General features: G+C 40.7%; 3 protein-coding genes across 3 annotated transcripts; 2 read left to right on the forward strand and 1 right to left on the reverse strand.

Annotated features, from left to right (window-relative positions):
* The first annotated feature begins 96 nt into the window (after nucleotides 1-96).
* On the forward strand, nucleotides 97-3,846 carry LOC145652411 (uncharacterized). Its single transcript, XM_081702625.1, has 2 exons — nucleotides 97-221; nucleotides 731-3,846. The coding sequence occupies exon 2, from the start codon at nucleotides 994-996 to the stop codon at nucleotides 1,639-1,641; it is 648 nt and encodes a 215-aa protein (XP_081558751.1). The 5' UTR covers nucleotides 97-221; nucleotides 731-993; the 3' UTR covers nucleotides 1,642-3,846.
* A 233-nt stretch (nucleotides 3,847-4,079) lies between these two features.
* mpzl1l (myelin protein zero-like 1 like) lies at nucleotides 4,080-11,835 on the forward strand. The gene is made up of 6 exons (XM_027016997.3): nucleotides 4,080-4,276; nucleotides 5,366-5,538; nucleotides 6,739-6,949; nucleotides 7,336-7,465; nucleotides 9,147-9,252; nucleotides 10,020-11,835. The coding sequence occupies exons 1-6, from the start codon at nucleotides 4,204-4,206 to the stop codon at nucleotides 10,119-10,121; spliced, it is 795 nt and encodes a 264-aa protein (XP_026872798.2). The 5' UTR covers nucleotides 4,080-4,203; the 3' UTR covers nucleotides 10,122-11,835.
* A 1,405-nt stretch (nucleotides 11,836-13,240) lies between these two features.
* Nucleotides 13,241-16,802, reverse strand: klhl35 (kelch-like family member 35). The gene is given in 8 exon segments (XM_081702552.1): nucleotides 13,241-13,843; nucleotides 13,845-13,861; nucleotides 14,510-14,700; nucleotides 14,802-14,903; nucleotides 15,354-15,535; nucleotides 15,861-16,281; nucleotides 16,284-16,335; nucleotides 16,338-16,802. Coding segments are annotated over 8 exon segments (1,578 nt in total). The 5' UTR covers nucleotides 16,749-16,802; the 3' UTR covers nucleotides 13,241-13,641.
* Between the last annotated feature and the right edge of the window lie 1,469 nt (nucleotides 16,803-18,271).

An 18,271-nucleotide genomic window follows, 5' to 3' on the forward strand; every position in this document is an offset into this window, starting at 1 on the left:
AAAAAGGAAGTTCACAGCTCACATCAGTGTAAAATTCTATGCGTTTCATGAAATATGCGAAATCGTGATCGTTTTCATTTTTGGTGATTAGACTTGTAATTTTTATTAGTATGTTGTTGTAACTAATTTGAGTTTAAAATAGGTATTTTCTGATTAACCGCTTGTTGATGGACATACTGAACCAGTATTGCAGAACTCTTCGGCAGTTAATGAGCTGAAAGGTAATCCAAAAGTAATGGAATGGAATCGGGTTACTCTTAGTAATTATTTGAATTAGATTCGAGATATTTTTTAGGTAATCGGTAATCTTAGATGTTTTCTCTGCATAATGCATGCCAATAAATTGACCCTTCTGAAACAGATTATCAACTTTTCCAGGACCACAGGATGTTTTTTGACATGGTTGTTTAACAAATGAGAAGCTACTCACTGCATCAGTTAGGGTTAAATAACTTGTTGCTAGCTGAAACATAATCACCCATGCAGTAATTATCCAATGGGAGGCTCTTGCCTGTTTGCTGTAGTTAAATCCATGTGATGACCCTTTTTTTTTGGCCAGGCAGTGTATGTTTGTTAGCCAGTTTGCATACTGTCACAACCACTCCATTGACCATGCAGTTGCACATCTGCTTCACATCACAATGACCCACCAGGACAAAGGGAGGGGTAATTATGTTAAAATGCTGTTTGTTGACTACAGTTCAGCATTTAACACTATTATCCCCTCCAGACTCACCACCAAGTTGGAAGATTTGGGACTGCATCCATACCTGTGTGTATAGATCTCCAACTTCCTAACGGGTAGACCACAATCAGTACAGGTGGGCAACTGTGTCTCATCCAACCTCACCCACAGCAGTGGAGCCCCGCAGGGTTGTGTCCTAAGGCCCCTGCTCTACTCACTGTACACCTACGACTGCCCAGCCACTTCCAGCTCTACCACCATCGTCGAGTATGCTGATGATACCGTCGTCATGGGCCTGATCATGGACAATGACAAGAGGGCCTACCTGGAGGGGATTTAAACACCTGGAGAACTGGTGCCAGGAAAATAATCTCCTCCTAAACATCAGCAAGACAAAGAAGCTGATTGTGGACTGCAGCAAGATCCAGGAGCGGCACTATCAACCTGTTAAGATCAACAGAACCATGGTGGAAAGAGTAGACAATTTCAGGTACCTTAGGTTTCACATCTCGCAGGACCTGTCCTGGTCCCGCCACACCAACTACCTGGCAAAGAAGGCTCGTCAGTGTCTTTACCACCTCAAACACCTAAGAGATTTCAGTCTGCCCTCCAAGGTGCTACAGAACTTCTACACCTGCACTATTGAGAGTGTCCTCGTGGGGAACATCACATGCTGGTTTGGGAACAGCACCAAGCAGGATAGACAAGCTCTCCAGAGGGTGGTGTGTTCAGCAGAATGCATCACCCATATGGAACTTCCTGACCTGCAGACCATCTATTACAAGTGGTGCTGGACCAAGGCCAGGATGATTGTGAAGGACCCCTCCCATCCAAACAATAGGCTTTTCTCTCTGTTGAGGTCAGGGAAGTGTTTTCGTTCCCTGAAGACTAACAGAGAGAGGTTGAGGAGGAGCTTCTTCTCACAGGCCATTCAGGCTCTGAACCAGGGCAACTGATGGGAGTACTCTTCATTCACATTCACTGGATTCCCCCACTGGACTGGACCATTGTTCACTATAACATCATACACATTCTTACCCATATTTTGCTATTTGCGCTGTGCCATATTGCATACCTTTCACCCTGAGCTGGATAATTGTATAATTGTACACTTGTATATATTCATGTTTATTCATTCCCTTTAGATTCATTTATTTATCTGGACATATTTATTCATCTACATTCACATTTATCTATTTTTTTCCCCCATACAAATTATTTTTAGATCTTAGACTTTATTTTTCTTCCTTTACACGTACACTGTAGAATCTATTTCAGTCTAACCTTACATTTCTCTTATCTATATATTTTTTCTGTATCTCTCCTCGGTTTACGGGCAGAGCAGTTATCAAAGGCATTTCACTGCCAGTTATACTGTGTATGACTATGTATGACAAATAACCTTTGATTTGATTTGATTTTGATTTGAGATATACTATATATAGCCAAAATACGTGGATGTCCCTCCTAATTACTGAATTTCAGTTGTTTCATACTGCTTGCAAACAGGTGTTTAAAATCAAGCACATGTACATGCAGTCTTCATAGACAAACATAATGTCAGTCTGTGAAATTTATGCCCTACTAGGTCGCACCCCCCCCCCCCCCAACAGTACATTCTATCACTGTGAAACTGAAGTATCTAGAAGCAAAAAAAGCCCATCCAAGAAGGGCTATACCATGTAAATTCAGAGAGGGGGCTGCAGAGAGCTGAAGCATGGAGTATATGAAAACTGTCTATCCTCTGTTCTCATGGCTCCCTGTCCCTGAACGCATTCAGTTTAAAATCCTCCACCTTACATTCAAAGCTCTGCACGGTCTTCACACCTCCCACCTACCTGAACTCCTACACTCTTAGTGTCCCACCCATACATTTCGGTCCTCTGATGCAGGTCTCCTTTCCATCCCCAAGTATAGATTTGTCTCTGTAGGAGGCAGATCCTTTAGTGTCATGGCCCCAAAATTATGGAACACTTTACCTCAATCTCTCTATCTCTGCTCTTCTTGTTCTTCTTTCAAATCGCAACTTAAAACATACCTCTTTTCTCAACCTTTTTCATAAATTCTCTTCCTATTTGTATTTGTTAATTAATTGTGTATTGATTGTGGCAATTATTGTCATTTTTTCTCTACATCTTTGTCGTGGTAAAGCGACCTTTGAGTTTGTGAAAGGCGCTATATAAGTAAACATTATTATTATTATTATTATTATTATTATTATTATTATGACAGAGTTCCAAGCGGCCTCTGGAACCACCAACAGCACAAGAAACTATGACCAGGACCTTCATGAAATGGGTTTCCATGGTTGTCCAGCCACACACAAACTTATGATTACTATGCACGTTGCTAGGCATCGGCTGGCATATTATAAAACACACTGCTACTGAGCTCTGGAGCAGTGGAAACAGGTCTCACACATCAGTATATGGTAGTCTGGTGGACAGACCTGGATTTGGTAGATGCTAGGAGAATGCTACCTACTGGAATTCATAATGCCAACAGTAAAGTTTGTTGGGAGAAGAAACTTTAGCCTGCACAAAGCTAGGGGGTTGGGTGGGTGGTCTGGTGAGAGTCATTCCATGTTACTCACATGTTTTTGGAATGGTATATTCAACAAGCTCATGGGTACGATGTTCGGATCCCAGTAGATATTCTGTTATATTTGTGCATCACAGTTAGAATGATTTTGTGGTGAATTGGTCAGATATCTTTTATTATTGCAAAAAATATATATGCTCTGTATATAATGTGTTGGAGAACTTATTTCCAAAATCCCTAATTCCCCATTTAGGAAGGACACACCGTGCTTGACTGAACAAAGGTTATTTATTAAAGCATTTGTATTGGGGAGCCGAGCTGTGAGATCACACAACAAACAGTTCTTCTCTGCAGCACACACATTGCACACTTTATTTAGTCTTTCTCATACTGATGTCACCAGATTTTAGTTCCCCTTTTCCCTCAGACAGTTACAGTTTTCAAGAAATCAGGTCACATCCATTCTAGTGCTATTCACTCACAGACCCTATCAATTTTTTATATCTTGATGGTACTATTCTAATACACTAGCCATGTCATATTAATTTTATTTCTTGTTATGCAGTCAAGTAAATTATACATGTGAACTCTGTATGAACCTGTTAACGATGTGAAGCTAAGATAGCAATCAATAAAATTAAAAGTTTTATGACAAATGTGAGATGTGATGCCTATTTTATTTTTTTTTACTAAATTTTAAAGGCTAATAGGGCAACACAGCTTGTCAGCTTTTAAGAATGGCATACCTCTTTATTAAACATTATTCATCACTACATTATATTACAATGTAGTAGCTCATCGTCTACGGTTGAAACTCGTGTTGTCTTTCATGCCTCCCCCTGGTGTGAAGAAACACGGCCGCTCACTTCGTAGGCTACACTCAAGCGGAGATCTCTTGAGTGTACAGACAGACGTTCCGGTTAGGTGTTGTAAACACAGGACTTGTAAAGGGCTTTTCTATTTATGTTCTCAAAAGGATGGAGCCGAGACTCTTCGATACTGCCTGTCACAGTGTTTTATTTCGCTGCCTCGTGTTATGTGTCGTCGTTGGTGAGTTAAATGTGTAAGACCTAACTAACGAAAAGATTACACCCTCGATAACTCCACGCTAACTAACCAGATAGCAGCTCGAAATGGGGCTCGTTGAGCGATGCTAATCAGCCAAAGTGCTAGCCAGTTAGTGCCTCGTTTCGGAGTGCGGTGTTGGATAGCCAACGTTAGCCAGCTAGCTTGCATGTTGGATAATGATTGTTTGGTCTAGATGGTTAAGTTACGTGGCGATGTAATACTATTAACCTTTGATTTGCATAATATAAATGTAATTAATTGTCCAAATAAGTGAGAAAGATTAAAGCTAAAAGCCAGCCAGCTTGCTAATGATCTAACCTAGCTATATTTTAACCACCTGCGTTGGCTATGTGTAAGTTAATTAGCTAGAATAGCTATGTTGTCTAGGTAGTTATCTAGTTTCTTTCACCATTTACTGGTTCTATATTGCTTTAGTGTGAAAAGAAACCAAAACCGTCACCCAGAAATTAGATGAGCATGATATTGGCTATTAGCACTAGCTAGTTCATAAAACGTTAGCTATCTTAGCTAACGCTGACTATCTCTCCGAAGGTACTTAACATAGTTATTTAATGAGACTCATTTCTCATTGTATTGCTAATTGTTCAGTTAGCATTGACTTTCGTGTTGAATAAAAGATGCTTGGCTGAACAACAAGAACGAATATTAATGTTTATTTGGCGACGGCAGATAACTTGTTAGCCTCTTGTTTGACAATCTCCCCATAAGTCTGAGTTTCCGTTTGGGTGTAGCCTGATGATTAGCTATGTAGCTAGGGTTAGCACGCTAATATCCTTATAATATCTTTTAGCTAGCTGTCCGAGTTTGTCTTAAACTTTGTAATTGTAATTACTTTGAGAGGTCGATAACCGAATGATATGATTGTTATTTTGTACAAATTACTCGAATAGTTACTTGTGAACCAAAGAACATATCCTCTATTCTGTAGTACTCCTGATCGCTAAGCGATTAGCAATGCGTCCGTGACATCTATATTGTGTAACAGCCCGTGAACAAGGATTAATCTTCAGCTATGTAACATATAGTTACTTCATTACGTTTCTTCTACAGGTATGTACCCAGCTGCTACTATAGAAGTGTATACCAAGCCAGAAGTGTTTGTAGAAAATGGAACGACTGGGACACTTAAGTGTACTTTCAAATCCACTGAGGTGATCAGTAGTCAAGCATCGGTGTCCTGGTCCTTCATCCCAGAGGGGTCCCCAGAATCTACTGGTGTAGCTGTAAGGTTTATCTTTATTTCCACCATCAGCCACGAATTTGTATGATGTTGATATAAGAATTGTAAATGGGGAGATATAGGATGAAATTGTGAAGTGTCAAGCTGTTAGAAACTGGCTCCAAATCGCAGTTAACCCAAATAAATTGTGTTGTTGTTTTTGTGTAATTTCCTTGTAGCACTTGTAGTATATATGTTATATAAACAAACACCATATAATTTAGAAACACCACATGGTGTATGTTTAGCCCCTTTGTTGCCTTGCACGATTTGTGTTCTCCATCCTCTGGCACGTCATAAATGGCCAAGTTCTGACCATAGCATTGCTTTCGCCTGGATATTTGGATGGTGGCCCACTTTCATACCTACAGTGACACTGGCAGATAAAAAAAAAAAAAACCCTGGTCACTGCTGTGTCTGAAAAACAGGTCAATATCCACAACCATGCCACTACCAGAGCATGGGTTAATGCTGTAGTAAATGCTGTTAGGAATGGTCAGGTTAGAGTTAAAGCTGTGCTGAGCCACCCATGGTTTGCCACTCATATAATAGTCGTCCTGTGTTCAGAAACTGACCAATGCTGTTTGGGAGAGTGGCTGATGAATTGTGAATGGCAACCGATGGGTACAGTCTGTAACTGCACCTATAAAAAAGGGGCCACTGATGTTTTGTGTGTGTGCATAGATATATAGCATTACAACCCTTTTTTGTACACAGTGCTCTTAATTTAGGGTCTCACATGTATTTTCCTTCAAAAGCTTACGTTAATTTGTCCATTTAGATTTGGTTCACCCTGAAGAAAGAGGATTAGAAAATGCTGTCTTTGCAGAAATTAACTATAGAAGTTATGCTAGTAATGTTATCGCCATTGAAGTGTATAGCCACTCGAAATGAAAAGCCATTCATGCTGATGCGTTGAAGGTGCTGAACAAAGCAATCACTAGTCTTCATTTTGTTTCTCCAATTTAAAGCTGTTGCTGGAAATGCAATAGATAGCTTGTGATGGCTGATGTACGTATGGCCTGTAGTTTAGTAGTGGCATTAATAAGCTTTCACATGCCACGTCTTGAGCAGTTACATGCAGCAGCATTGTGGTAGCAGAATTAATTTTTTATTTATTTTTCTTCATGACGGGCGTGTAATAGGGAGCGGCTGTCTACATGCTTGTTCCTGTGAGTTGGTCAGTGCAGCATTTGTTTTGCAGATCTTCTACTACTCGGGTGGGAAAGCTTTCCCAGACAACCCTCAGTTCAAGGCCCGTGTAGAATGGGCAGGGGACCTGAACCACAAGGATGGCTCTATCCGGGTCACTCGAATGAATTTCATGGACAATGGAACGTACTCCTGTGATGTGAAGAACCCTCCCGATATAAGTGGCAAACCTTCACTGACTAAACTCAGGGTTGTAATGAAAGGTAAGCAAAGTAGGTGATCAGCTAGACAAGCCTGCTGCAGTAGGGTTGAAGATGAGCAGAGAGACAGTCTCCTGCCGCACTGCACATGAGCTGGCAGATCTTGTGGGTTATACAAATGTAGCATTTCTTTGAAGAACTAAAATTGCATTTTGCATGTGAGCATCATGTCTACTCACAGTAAATTAATTTTAAGAGCCCGCGTTGTGTATTAACTGCAGTTTGTGGGCACATGTTTTTCATCTGAAATTCTGGCTGAGGTGGCTAAGCTCTGTCAGCGATCGGTCTGCACAGTGCCGCGGTAAGGCGAACAAATGTATTGAAAGGTTCTCCTGTGGTTCTCAGTTGCCGGCTTTTCACGTTGAAGATGTTGGTATTGTTCTCTGCAGAAGCTCTCCCTCCGACGAGCCCAGCAGTGATTGTGGGCGCAGTCATCGGTGCCATCATTGGAGTCGTCATCATCGCTGTTGTTGCGTACCTTTTACTAAGATTAATGCAGCCCCCCCGTGACTACGAAGGGTAAGCTATACAAAGTTCACTTCCTCTGGTTTTAAACAGCTTGCGTTTATTGCAAGTTAATAAGTAGGCATCATTTGAGAGGGAGTTTCAGGTTCCATACTGTTATATTTTAACAGACGCGAGACATGTTTGGGTGAAGCGCACTATGCACAGACACACAACTTCCTTTACAATAATGATTTGTGAATTTGGACAGTCCTGTGAAACATCTGTGTTACTTAAACACATAACATGTACCTCTGGACTAATTCTCCCTGATGTCACACTGACATGACTAACTCTTGCACTTAGTAGCAGGGTGTGAAGCATGGATTACTGCACCAGATGGCACTACTGTGCTAACTCTCCCAAAAAACAACCTAACTTGTTGAATTTTTGTTGTTGTTTTTGTTTTCAGTAAAACCAGTGTCCAGTGTTGTCTTCAGTAAAATTTTTCTCAATACATTTGCATGTTTTTCGGTGTCTTAAGTTCACTTTGCCTCTTTTGTTTAAAATTCATGCTTTTAAAAGCAAGACATGGCAATACACTAGTCCTCATGTATTTCCATGTGGATAACTGCTTTAATAAACCTTGCTACGCTGCCCTGGCAGTACTCAGTAAACCAAGGGCATGTTTTGATCTGGAAATTGACTTCTGTTCTATGCCTTATGGAAGTCTATGAGAAGTCATTTTTGAGACATTTTAACACTGCATCATGCAAAATATATTTTTTTGAGAAAAATGCACAAATCTTTCTTTAATATCCAAAGAACAAACAGGTGTGACTAACAGTTTCCTGAACTTACCACAAATGTACTAAACTAGTTTGATCACGTGGGATCAGATTTGGTGTCTTTTTAATTTGTGATGTTTGTGCCTGTTGCATTTAGTATACCACTCACGGTGTTAATGCCCCTTCCTAATAAAATGTTATTTCATAGCTGACTAGTCTTTAGAGTAATATAACATCTGCTCATACACTCAGTATGAGGAGTTTCATCCTCTCAGGCTGAATGTGAGCTGTCTTCATGCTTTTGTCCAACATCTTGCAGTGTGTAGCATCTCTCTCTCTCTGCTCACTATTCACTAACAACTCATCTTCACGCTGTCTGATGAGCGCCAAGTTCTCTTCTTTCACTCCTTGCATCCAAATACATGCACTAACAATTGTGTGAGCATAACATAACAGTGAGTAGTTGAGAAACAGAAGTACAGCTGTGCTTAGCGTGCCACACACTGCTGCAGCTGGCAGACCAGGTTAGGTGCTGCACCAGAGCATTTAGAAAAGCAGTAGGCTTTCAGGCTGTCCCTAGTAAAACTGAATAATGATTGTTAGTCTTAACACCATGTCATCGGTTTGTTATTGGACAAATAGTTGAAGTAAGCAAATGAAAAAGTAGAAAACTTTCAGTACCTACAAGCACTTCAGTACTTAAGAATGTTCTGATCATGCTGAATTGCTGGAAGCTTCTGCCTAATGCTTTCTGTTAATGGTTTGTTCCTCATTCATATTTGTCATCAGCGAAAAGTCCATATTGCTCTTTGTCATGTTTTTTTCATCACATTTGTCCCTGTCCCCATCTTTCTCTTTTCATTGGGGTATGTGTATGTTTGTCTGCACGGGCCCTTGTCTATACATCATCGTTGCCTGGTTGTCACGCACACACGAAAATGACTCTGGCTGAAACCTGGCTGCCGCAGCTGCACCTCCCTAGAGAGTGTAAGCACGCGAGCGGCTCGGCCGGGGAAGAAAGCCGAGTCCAGCACGGAGGGCTCACGCTGTAGCAGCCCCTCTGCCCCGGTACAGGTATGAGCGAGAGTGGTCTAGCAGAGGAGGGTGTGAGCATGTGTGGGTGTCTTGGTGTGGGACTGGGTTTGTGAGCGGGTGGACCTGGGTGTGGCTGTGTCGTCATGTGTGAGTGAAACTGTATGGGTTGGGGTGTTTATCAATATCAAAGCGTATTACAGAACCCTGCCACAGGAGCCATTAACACACAGGCGCAAATAATAACTATCATTTGTCACAAGCATGTAGCTCTGTCTGCAATATAAACAAACTATTCTGAATATATTGGCTGTGTTTCACATCACAAAATATTCTATTAGATTTTGTTTATTTTGGTGCAGTCCACGTGTTTGTGTATGTGAGTTCATGTGCACGGCTCTCACAGTACCCTGTGTGCCGTGTATGTGCCCTAGTTTGACAGAGGTCTTCCATTTTGTTGTCCGTCATAGTTTTGTTTTCGCTTACAGAGACTGGTTGCGACTTGTCAATGGTGAGGTCTAATAACATTCTTATGTTGTCAGAGTAGCAGGAGCAAAGCAACTCAAGCTTTCATACGTCTTGTAGTCTTCCAGAATTCTGTAGTATCAGATTTATTGTGATGCACTGTACATTTAAAGTATTCTTCCATACATCTCTTACACGTGTATGTTATAAACCCCATATATATTTAGCAGTTTGTACTTCCTAAATCAGTGTGGCATAATTGACAGACAACCGACTGACTACTTACTAGAGAACGTTTTTGTTGTTCTGCTGATCAACCTTCTTCTTTACTGCCTGTTCCTCAGGGCCCGGTGATATATGCCCAGCTGGATCATTCTGGCAGCAAGAATCTGAACTCCTTTCACAAGATGGAGCCTGTGGTGTACGCTGACATCCGAAAGAACTAGAGCGAGCACAGAAAGTGTAGCGCCCCATTTTCTGCTCCAAAACTCTGTTTTGAAATGGTTTTTATAGGTCTTTATGAATGAGCAACAGTGTCACATGTTAACCGCATCACATATATGCAGAGGCTTCAAAATAACTTCGCATAGCATAACTGCAAACTAATACCAGAGAATGGATTATTTATATATATATATATATATATATATATATATATATATATATATATATATATATATATATAAATAAAAACACACCCCTAAATGTACAGTTACTGGTTCTATACCCCTTGCTATTAGCTTCCCACATGTCTGCATAAGTGTATGTAGCTGACCATGCTGGCTACCTCCTCCCCTACCAGATCCCAGAAATGAGGGTACCAAAAATTCTGGGACTTTGTTCCATTTCCCGCCACTGTGCTTTAACCCACTGAACAAAAAAAACAAAAACCCTAAAGCTGCCACATTGTGACATGGCTAAATGTATGTGTTGTAAATGTCTTTTCTGATTGAGTAGTTTACTGACTGAATGCTGAGAGTGGTCACCCTAGACTAGTCTGTATGATACTGGCTTCAGTAGATAACATCTCAGACCACAGTAGAAATCAAAACGAAATGATCTTGTGTCTAAATTATGTGTAAATTGTACAGATAAATGTCTTTGTGCTGCATGGATTTTAAATAATCTACAACTACAAATGGCAACTTCATGTATTTTTTCACTTGTTTTGAGTTTGTTAGATAGCATTATGAGCCAGTTTTCTACACCCAGATTAAGCTTAGTCTTAAATTGATAGGTATTTGAAATGGGAGGGGGACTCTGTCTACATTGTAATGGTGTCTTAAGACTTCTGGCCCTAAGTGTATCTTGACTCAACAGCCTTACTGTACTATAAAAATGGAAAACTTTTGAGTATGTTGATTTTGCAAGTACTAGTCCAATGTATTGTGTGTATGTCTGAATTTGCAAATAATGTCAGGGTGTTTTTTTTTTTGTTTTGTTTTTTTTTTTTTAAACACTAGTGATATTCCAAGGCTATTACTTAGGAATAGTCTTAAACATTCCTTGGATCTGTTTTTCCTATTCTAGTTAAGTCTTAATTGTTGCCTTTTGCACATTATTGGGTCATACTGAAATGTTGAGACATTCTTTCTTTTCATGTTTCTTTTTAGGAAGACCAGACAAAATTTAAATTAATGGTGAGCGAACCAAAATCTGTGATGAATGATCACTTGCATTCCTAACATTGATGATGCTGGACTTTTGATGCATTTTTGTGTTTGTAGTAGCATGTGGCTAGGTTTTTCCATGTTTTAAAAGTCTCTTGTTTCCTGTTAAAACTCAAACACTCCAATTTGAAATATACTCGTGAGTACAGTTTACATCAGCATTGCATTGTTAAAATGTGCCTTTTTTGGGGTACTCCTTTGTACTTTTTTTGTACTTTGTACAAAAGAAATTCCATTATGATTTAAAAGCACTGTTCTCTATATATTTCCCATTGAATACAATTGTTGGTGTAGGAAGAGATTAATTTTGAGAACTGGAATGTTGTGAATCATTGTCTTTAACATTTCATTGCCACATGCTTTACATATGTTCTGCCCACTTTTATTTTGTATATGAAACCACTGTATCTATTTTTTTATATGTGTATGTGTGTGTGTGTGTGTGTGTGTGTGTGTAAATATATTAAAATCAGATTCATTTGATTCAGTATTTTGGTCTCATGTGAATGAACTGTTTAACAGTACTTTTAAACAGTGTGGTTACAGTATAAAGCAATGCAACAAAAATGTTTTGGATTATTTTTTTTTGTCTGTAGCTGGTGTATTGGGCATGTAATTTCAGACTGCTTTTTTTTCCTCAGGTTGAAGTACAAACATTCCCTCTAATTTCTGCGATCCAAGATATGTAATGATTACTCTTCTACAGAAGCTTTGTTGGACAGGTTATGACTGCATGTGTAGTGGTTATGTTGCAGTGCTTTTGTCTTGTCTTCTCTGGAAACTAGAATTTCTTTGGAAAACTGAAAAGGATGTTCGTTTCTACAAGATGTCAGATGTCACTGGAATCAGATTACACAAAACTGGATAATGATTTTTGGGCTTGTTTACTCGTCTTGAAAAATCCTAGATTTTTGTGTATTGTTTTTGTTTTTCGCTGAAATGTTCTTTGAAATGATAAAAATGTTTTGCCTCACACAATTATCTCGCCACATTCCGAGACCACTGTGGAAAGGCAAGCAGTTTTAGTAGAACAAATTAAGTGTACATCTAAATAATTTAATGTTATGTGATTTTTAACTTGGGTGCTATTAGTTACTGCTTGCCAATAGTAAAGCCAAAATCTTTGATTTCATTTTAGGCATTTAGCTGACGCTTTTATCCAAAGCGACTTAGTTATGACTGAGTACAACTTGAGGGTTAAGGGCCTTGCTCAGGGGCCCAGCAGTGGGGCTTAAACCAGCAACCCTTGGATTACAAGTCAAGCACCTTCACCACTGAGCTACCACAGCTGGGGTTTACACAACCAAATGGAAAACATGAAGAGATAAAGCACAAATAAGGTAAACAAGGCATGGTTTGTGTCTTCACGTGAATATATTCAAGATGTCAAATTCTGCCAATAATTTGGACTCCCCTTTTATTGGACCTGTTTCTTTTTGCAAGACCAGAATGCACACATTAAGATACCTCTACTTACCTATACACTATTAGAAAATATTCTATTATGGTGGACTGGTGATGATCATTTATGTTGATAAATTTGAAATTCTCTTCATATACATTAATGAAGGTGCATTAGTGGAATATCTGATCACATACATTTAACAATTCATCCTCATCAAATCACAAATGTCTTTGTCCCAAGACAATTTCAGAGTATTTTAAAAAGATGAGATGTAACCATATTTGAAAAGATTAAATATACCCTCTAAGAATTACAAAAGATGTAAATTCTTTTTCTGTAATTATATATATATATATATATATATATATATATATATATATATATATATATATATATATATATATATATGATGGATAAATACCATGTTAGACATGACAGTTTATTATTGGCTACAAATTAAGATATTTCAATAATAATACACAAATGTAATACCACCAGTATTCACTAAAATATACACAGATGCATGATTTAAAAATGGCATAGAATATTTTGAAACCCTTCACAAGTTTCTAATGAAGTGGGTGCTGAATGTGTATATATACACACACAGCCTTGAAAAAGTATTCATACCCCTTGAACTTTTCCACATTTTTTCATGTTACACCTACAAACTTAAATGTATTTTATTGGGATTTTATGTGATAAACCAACACAAAGTAGCAAGTAATTGTGAAGTGAAAAATTATACTTGGTTTTCAAATTTCTTAAATAAAAATCTGGAAAGTGTAGCATGCATTTGTATTCAGCCACCCCTGACTCAATACTTTGTGGGACCACCTTTTGCTGCAATTACAGCTACAGGACACCAAACAATATGATCATGCAGATGTTTCAATCAGATGAGATGAAATGAGATAAGATACCAAGTTGCTTTTTGTGTACCAGTTTCATTGACAGCTCTGCCACTTTGCTCCAAGTATCATTCCTTGGAGTATAACAGTACAATTTGTCGAGCAAGCCTCCAGCTGTGTAGACGGTGCTACTGAGTGACACTGCATCTATGCATTTCTGAGAGAATGGACAGGATGACACATGGGTCAAAGCACTGCACCTAAAAGACAATTGCATTCCTGATTCCAACACAGCTTGTAGAATTAAACCCATACACACACCTGTCATTGTAAAGGGTTTCTGAAACAATCACTCACTCAACAGTTCATTGCACTGAACCAAAAACAAATGTCAGCCAGGCAGATAAAACGTAAAACATTCAATAATGTTTATATGCGTTTCTCTTGGTAATGGCAAAATGTTACACCCCCACATTAAACCAATCAACTTATTTGGCAAAAAAGGTCAACCTCATGCATGCTAACCTGTTCTTGTTTAGTGGTACTGTTTTCAAAACATACCCATTCAGTTGCAGTCATCCCTAACTTGCTTACTGTCTCAATGAGTTGCAATTGTTTTTCTAGTCTTGCAAACAGTACAACAGGTGGTGTTATACCAGGTGGACTACATGGAAATACTTCGTCACATCTACAAATTCCATAAAAAATTCAAAAGCTGAATATAAAAGTATTCAGCATCAGGACTATAAAAAGTCCATCTGAGTCTTTAATCTTAGGAGAGAGAAATGCAATGGATGTGATAATAGGCCAGAGCCACAGCTAAGCACAGCTCATTTTGATTTCTGCTGTAACTTACTTTAAACCTTTGACCGGCGGAGACTATGCACATGCTCCTGTCAAAGTCTTACCTTGTTGGTGTTGCTGTCGTTGTTCACAGCTCCACCAATGATGGAAAGCTTGCCCGAACACCTGGCGAGCGCAGAAGAGCTGACTGTAAGGAGCGGCGGTGCCACAGTCTTCCACGCATTCTCAAACACGCTGTAACACTCCATGCTGCTCAGCCGCTGGTACCCATTGTAAATGCCCAGAGCATACAGCTGCGGTCGCAAGCACGCAAACAGGACACGGGCCATCAGTAACTTACTTGATGACAGCTAGGGGATTTGGTGGAACAGATAAGACACGACGGGCATCTAATCTTTCCACGCAGGCAGGTCTTCTTGTGTTGCTGCCTGCCCACGCGCACCCACTGGGCCAGCTGGGGCATGAGGCACCACACGTCTGAGCTATTCAGCTGCCCACCTGCCAACGCACGCATGCCAAGATATGCATGCCAGGCACACCGTTAAAAAAAATGCGGATACAAGGGCATGTCTTACACTAGTGCTGTTGGCATTCATGCAGTGGAAGAGGCTTTGAAGAAAGATAAACACTTGACATTGGGCTACATGCAAGCATAGACAACCGTTTCAGTGGAATCGAAGAGTGATAGACATCTCCCATTCTCCCTGCATGTACTCACTTCTTCTGTGTGATGTAAGTCAAAAGCTATTACATCTCTGGCTTCTGCATGTAGGCTACATTATTGTTTTTTATTGTGCACTTTACATTTTTTTACACACTGTACAGGCAGGGACTTGGGAGTTAGCATTTAAATCTTAATATACTTAGCAACAGAAATAACATATAGCACTTTCCACATTAACCACACTTGTAGGATTCTGTGCTCTGACAAAGACTCATCCAACATACCTGATAAGTAGATGTGGCTCTGCAGTTCACACACAGCAAACTCACATTTGCCATAGCCTGGCACTGTGGCTGATGGAAACCATTTCCCTGAGGCTGGATCCAGTTTCTCCGTTAATGACGTCCAAGAAATGTCGCTTCTGTTATGACCGATCACCACAATCATCTCAGCCCAGCCAGACTGCCTGTACACGTACACACACACACACACACACACACACAGAGGTCAGCAAACCAGATACCACCTAAATTGCAAAGAAGCTATATTTGGTTTTTCAGATCAGTTTGTAAACTGAAAATATAGTTTTTCATGAGGCAAAGGTCTGGCATAAACATGTAGTTCAATAAACAGCTGTATTATTTTAGTAGTCATTAGTTTTCATGTCCTTGTTTCTGATGCACCAACCCATAGACTGTGGCCACTGTGCTTAATCTAACACTCTGAATGTATCACTCTTGGTGCGATAATGAATTGAATTCCTGCTGTCTGGCCATGGTGGACTGACTGACCTCCTGGGTCTGGTTCGCTCAGAGCTGATCTCTCTGCCGTAAACGTGGTACAGTCTGGCCTCCTGCAGGAGGGCCCAGCAGTCGTTGCATTGCTGCACGAGCTTGTCTGCCTCCAGAACGTCGGTGAAGAACACGGAGTCCACCAGGGGCAAGCAGAGCCTCCCCAGCAGACGAGCGAGGTGTACCATCCTCTGACCGCGCTGTTACCGAGCCCAGTGCAGCATGGTCTCCACCAGCTCCTCCTCTGACGCCTGCAGCTTCTCAGAGTCCAGCAGCTCCAGCACCCTCTCTGCGGGCAGGTCCGGGAACTCCTCCTGCCTGGACACAGTGGTGAAGTCCCGCCACAGTAGGCCCTGACAGCGCTCCAGCACTGATTGCAGCGAGTACAGCTTGGCAAAGTCCATCAGGCTCAGGCATGCCTCACACGTGCCTTCAGGAACTCGGTGCACATCCGGGACAGCTTGCGCACATTCAGCATTTCAGGTCGGCGGCCTGAAAGACCCCTGCCACGCTCTCTTCACGGAGCCGTACCCTCGCCACGTAGATGAACTCCAGCAGGTGCTCCATGGAGGAGGCCGAGACCTCCTCCAGCAACACCACCCGCCGGTGCCTCTCCCGCATGCGGCCCACGAACATGGTGTGGAAGTAGGGGCTGGCAGCATACAGCACGGCCCGACGGCAGGGGAACTCTCAGCCCTCCACCTTCAGCACCACATCGGTGAAGGTGGCGCTCTGCCTAAAAGTGTTCAGCGTCTGCAGTATGTGCTCTGTGTGGCACAAGCCCAAGCAGGAGCTGTCATCCGAGCCGCTCTCAGAGCATGAGTCACAATCGCTGCCAAAACCCATGGATGGAGGCGGAAGAAGTGCTTTAGGAAGAAAGAAAGGCATTTCATGACATTTGTTTCATTTTATGCATTGCTTTCCGACTGAACTTCAGAAATGTGACTGTAAATGTGAAGTAGGGCAGCGCGATAGCCATTGCATTGTTGCTTTTATCATCATGTGTGTTTTATCACATGTACAGTAAAGCATGGCATTTCCTACTTTATTCACCATTTTTTAAGACACCGTGTTCAAACTTTCACAAAAATAAAGGATTTATATCCATCAAATTATTTATATGTAGGAGCCAAATATCTGATTTCCTCAGCCTCTGTGACAACGCGCTTAGGCAAAGTGAAAAGCTAGCCAAAGACTGCAACGGGCACTTATTTTTACCAAGACTACATAATACACATCAATGTTTCTGACCCATAATGTCACGGAATACTGAAACGTTTAATCGGAAGCCGTGGCTTCTTTGATTCAGTATTATATCACAGGAAATCTGAGTTATACAAAAAAAGTTTTCTGTGTCAATTAGCCTAGTATAAGAGCAAAAACAACAACAAAAACAAAAATAACAACAACAACAAAAAACCTCACCTTAAAGTTCAAAAAGCTTGACTGAAATGTTGATTGTTGAAGGTGTCAGTTTATTTGATATCCAGTGTGCAGGTTCGGCAGGTTCGTCTGTCAGTGTATGTTCTCCGCACTACGGACACGGGAGTATAAATGTGCGGTCCACCCGGTCCAGGGGCGCTCGGAGGGAAGGGATCTTGGGGGCATCGTTTTGGATGGATATGAGGCAACATTTCATTAACAATACAGCGCCACCGTTCGTTCGCATGGTACTTTCAAGCTGTAAAATGTACCTTCACAGTAAGGTTCATTCCTGGGAGGGCAAGCTTATAAAAGCAGAGACCACACAGCCCCGTTTCTAGACTACTTTGGTAAAACCTAATGGGTGGTGATGTATTTAGTCATAGTTTGAAAGCCAGAACTATATTCAGCGCTTGATTTGAGGACGGATGCGATGAGATCCACCAGTCAGAAAAAATATGACAACCACCCCCTTGTAAAACGTATCATCTACCTTTCCACCTCTTTTGGATTAATGTGGTATCATTTAAGATGTCTTCATTAATTTAAGTCTAACCATTTGTGCGATTTCCACATCAAGTTTCCCTGGGCATCAGGAATTATTCATGTCAACGCTTCCCTTGTCATCGTTAACTCGGTGGAACCTTTGGTGCAGCATGCACCTGCCTTGAATACGGCAGGATCTGTGGACTTGCTTCAAAAAGAAAAACCTAACCAGTGACAGATGTTTGAAGTTACTAAAATTGAAAATCTGCTCCTTTAATTCTAGGGGTTTATCCTAATATTCATTTAAATAAACGTTTTTTTAAAAGGCAAATATAAAACGTTACCACATCGGCTACATGGTCAAGACGAGAAGTGCTAAGCTTAGTGAGATATTACTGCTAGCAGTGTGGCTAACGTTTTAACATATAAACCACACAAAGGCTCAGATAGAGGGCTTGCAGCTGACCCTAAATTATTACAGCTGAGCTAACGAGGGCTTAAAT

This window comes from Electrophorus electricus, chromosome 19 (assembly GCF_041902795.1).
Source record: "Electrophorus electricus isolate QZ-2024a chromosome 19, ASM4190279v1, whole genome shotgun sequence".
NCBI classification, from domain to species: Eukaryota; Metazoa; Chordata; class Actinopteri; order Gymnotiformes; family Gymnotidae; genus Electrophorus; species Electrophorus electricus.

Bases quoted from the DNA above. Each gene is read 5' to 3' on its own strand.
- LOC145652411 (XM_081702625.1), top strand. From the start codon at position 994: ATGACAAGAGGGCCTACCTGGAGGGGATTTAAACACCTGGAGAACTGG.
- mpzl1l (XM_027016997.3), top strand. From the start codon at position 4,204: ATGGAGCCGAGACTCTTCGATACTGCCTGTCACAGTGTTTTATTTCGC. The intron at 4,277-5,365 runs GTGAGTTAAATG...TTTCTTCTACAG, and splicing joins CGTGTTATGTGTCGTCGTTG to GTATGTACCCAGCTGCTACT. The intron at 7,466-9,146 runs GTAAGCTATACA...TGGCTGCCGCAG, and splicing joins CCCCCCCGTGACTACGAAGG to CTGCACCTCCCTAGAGAGTG.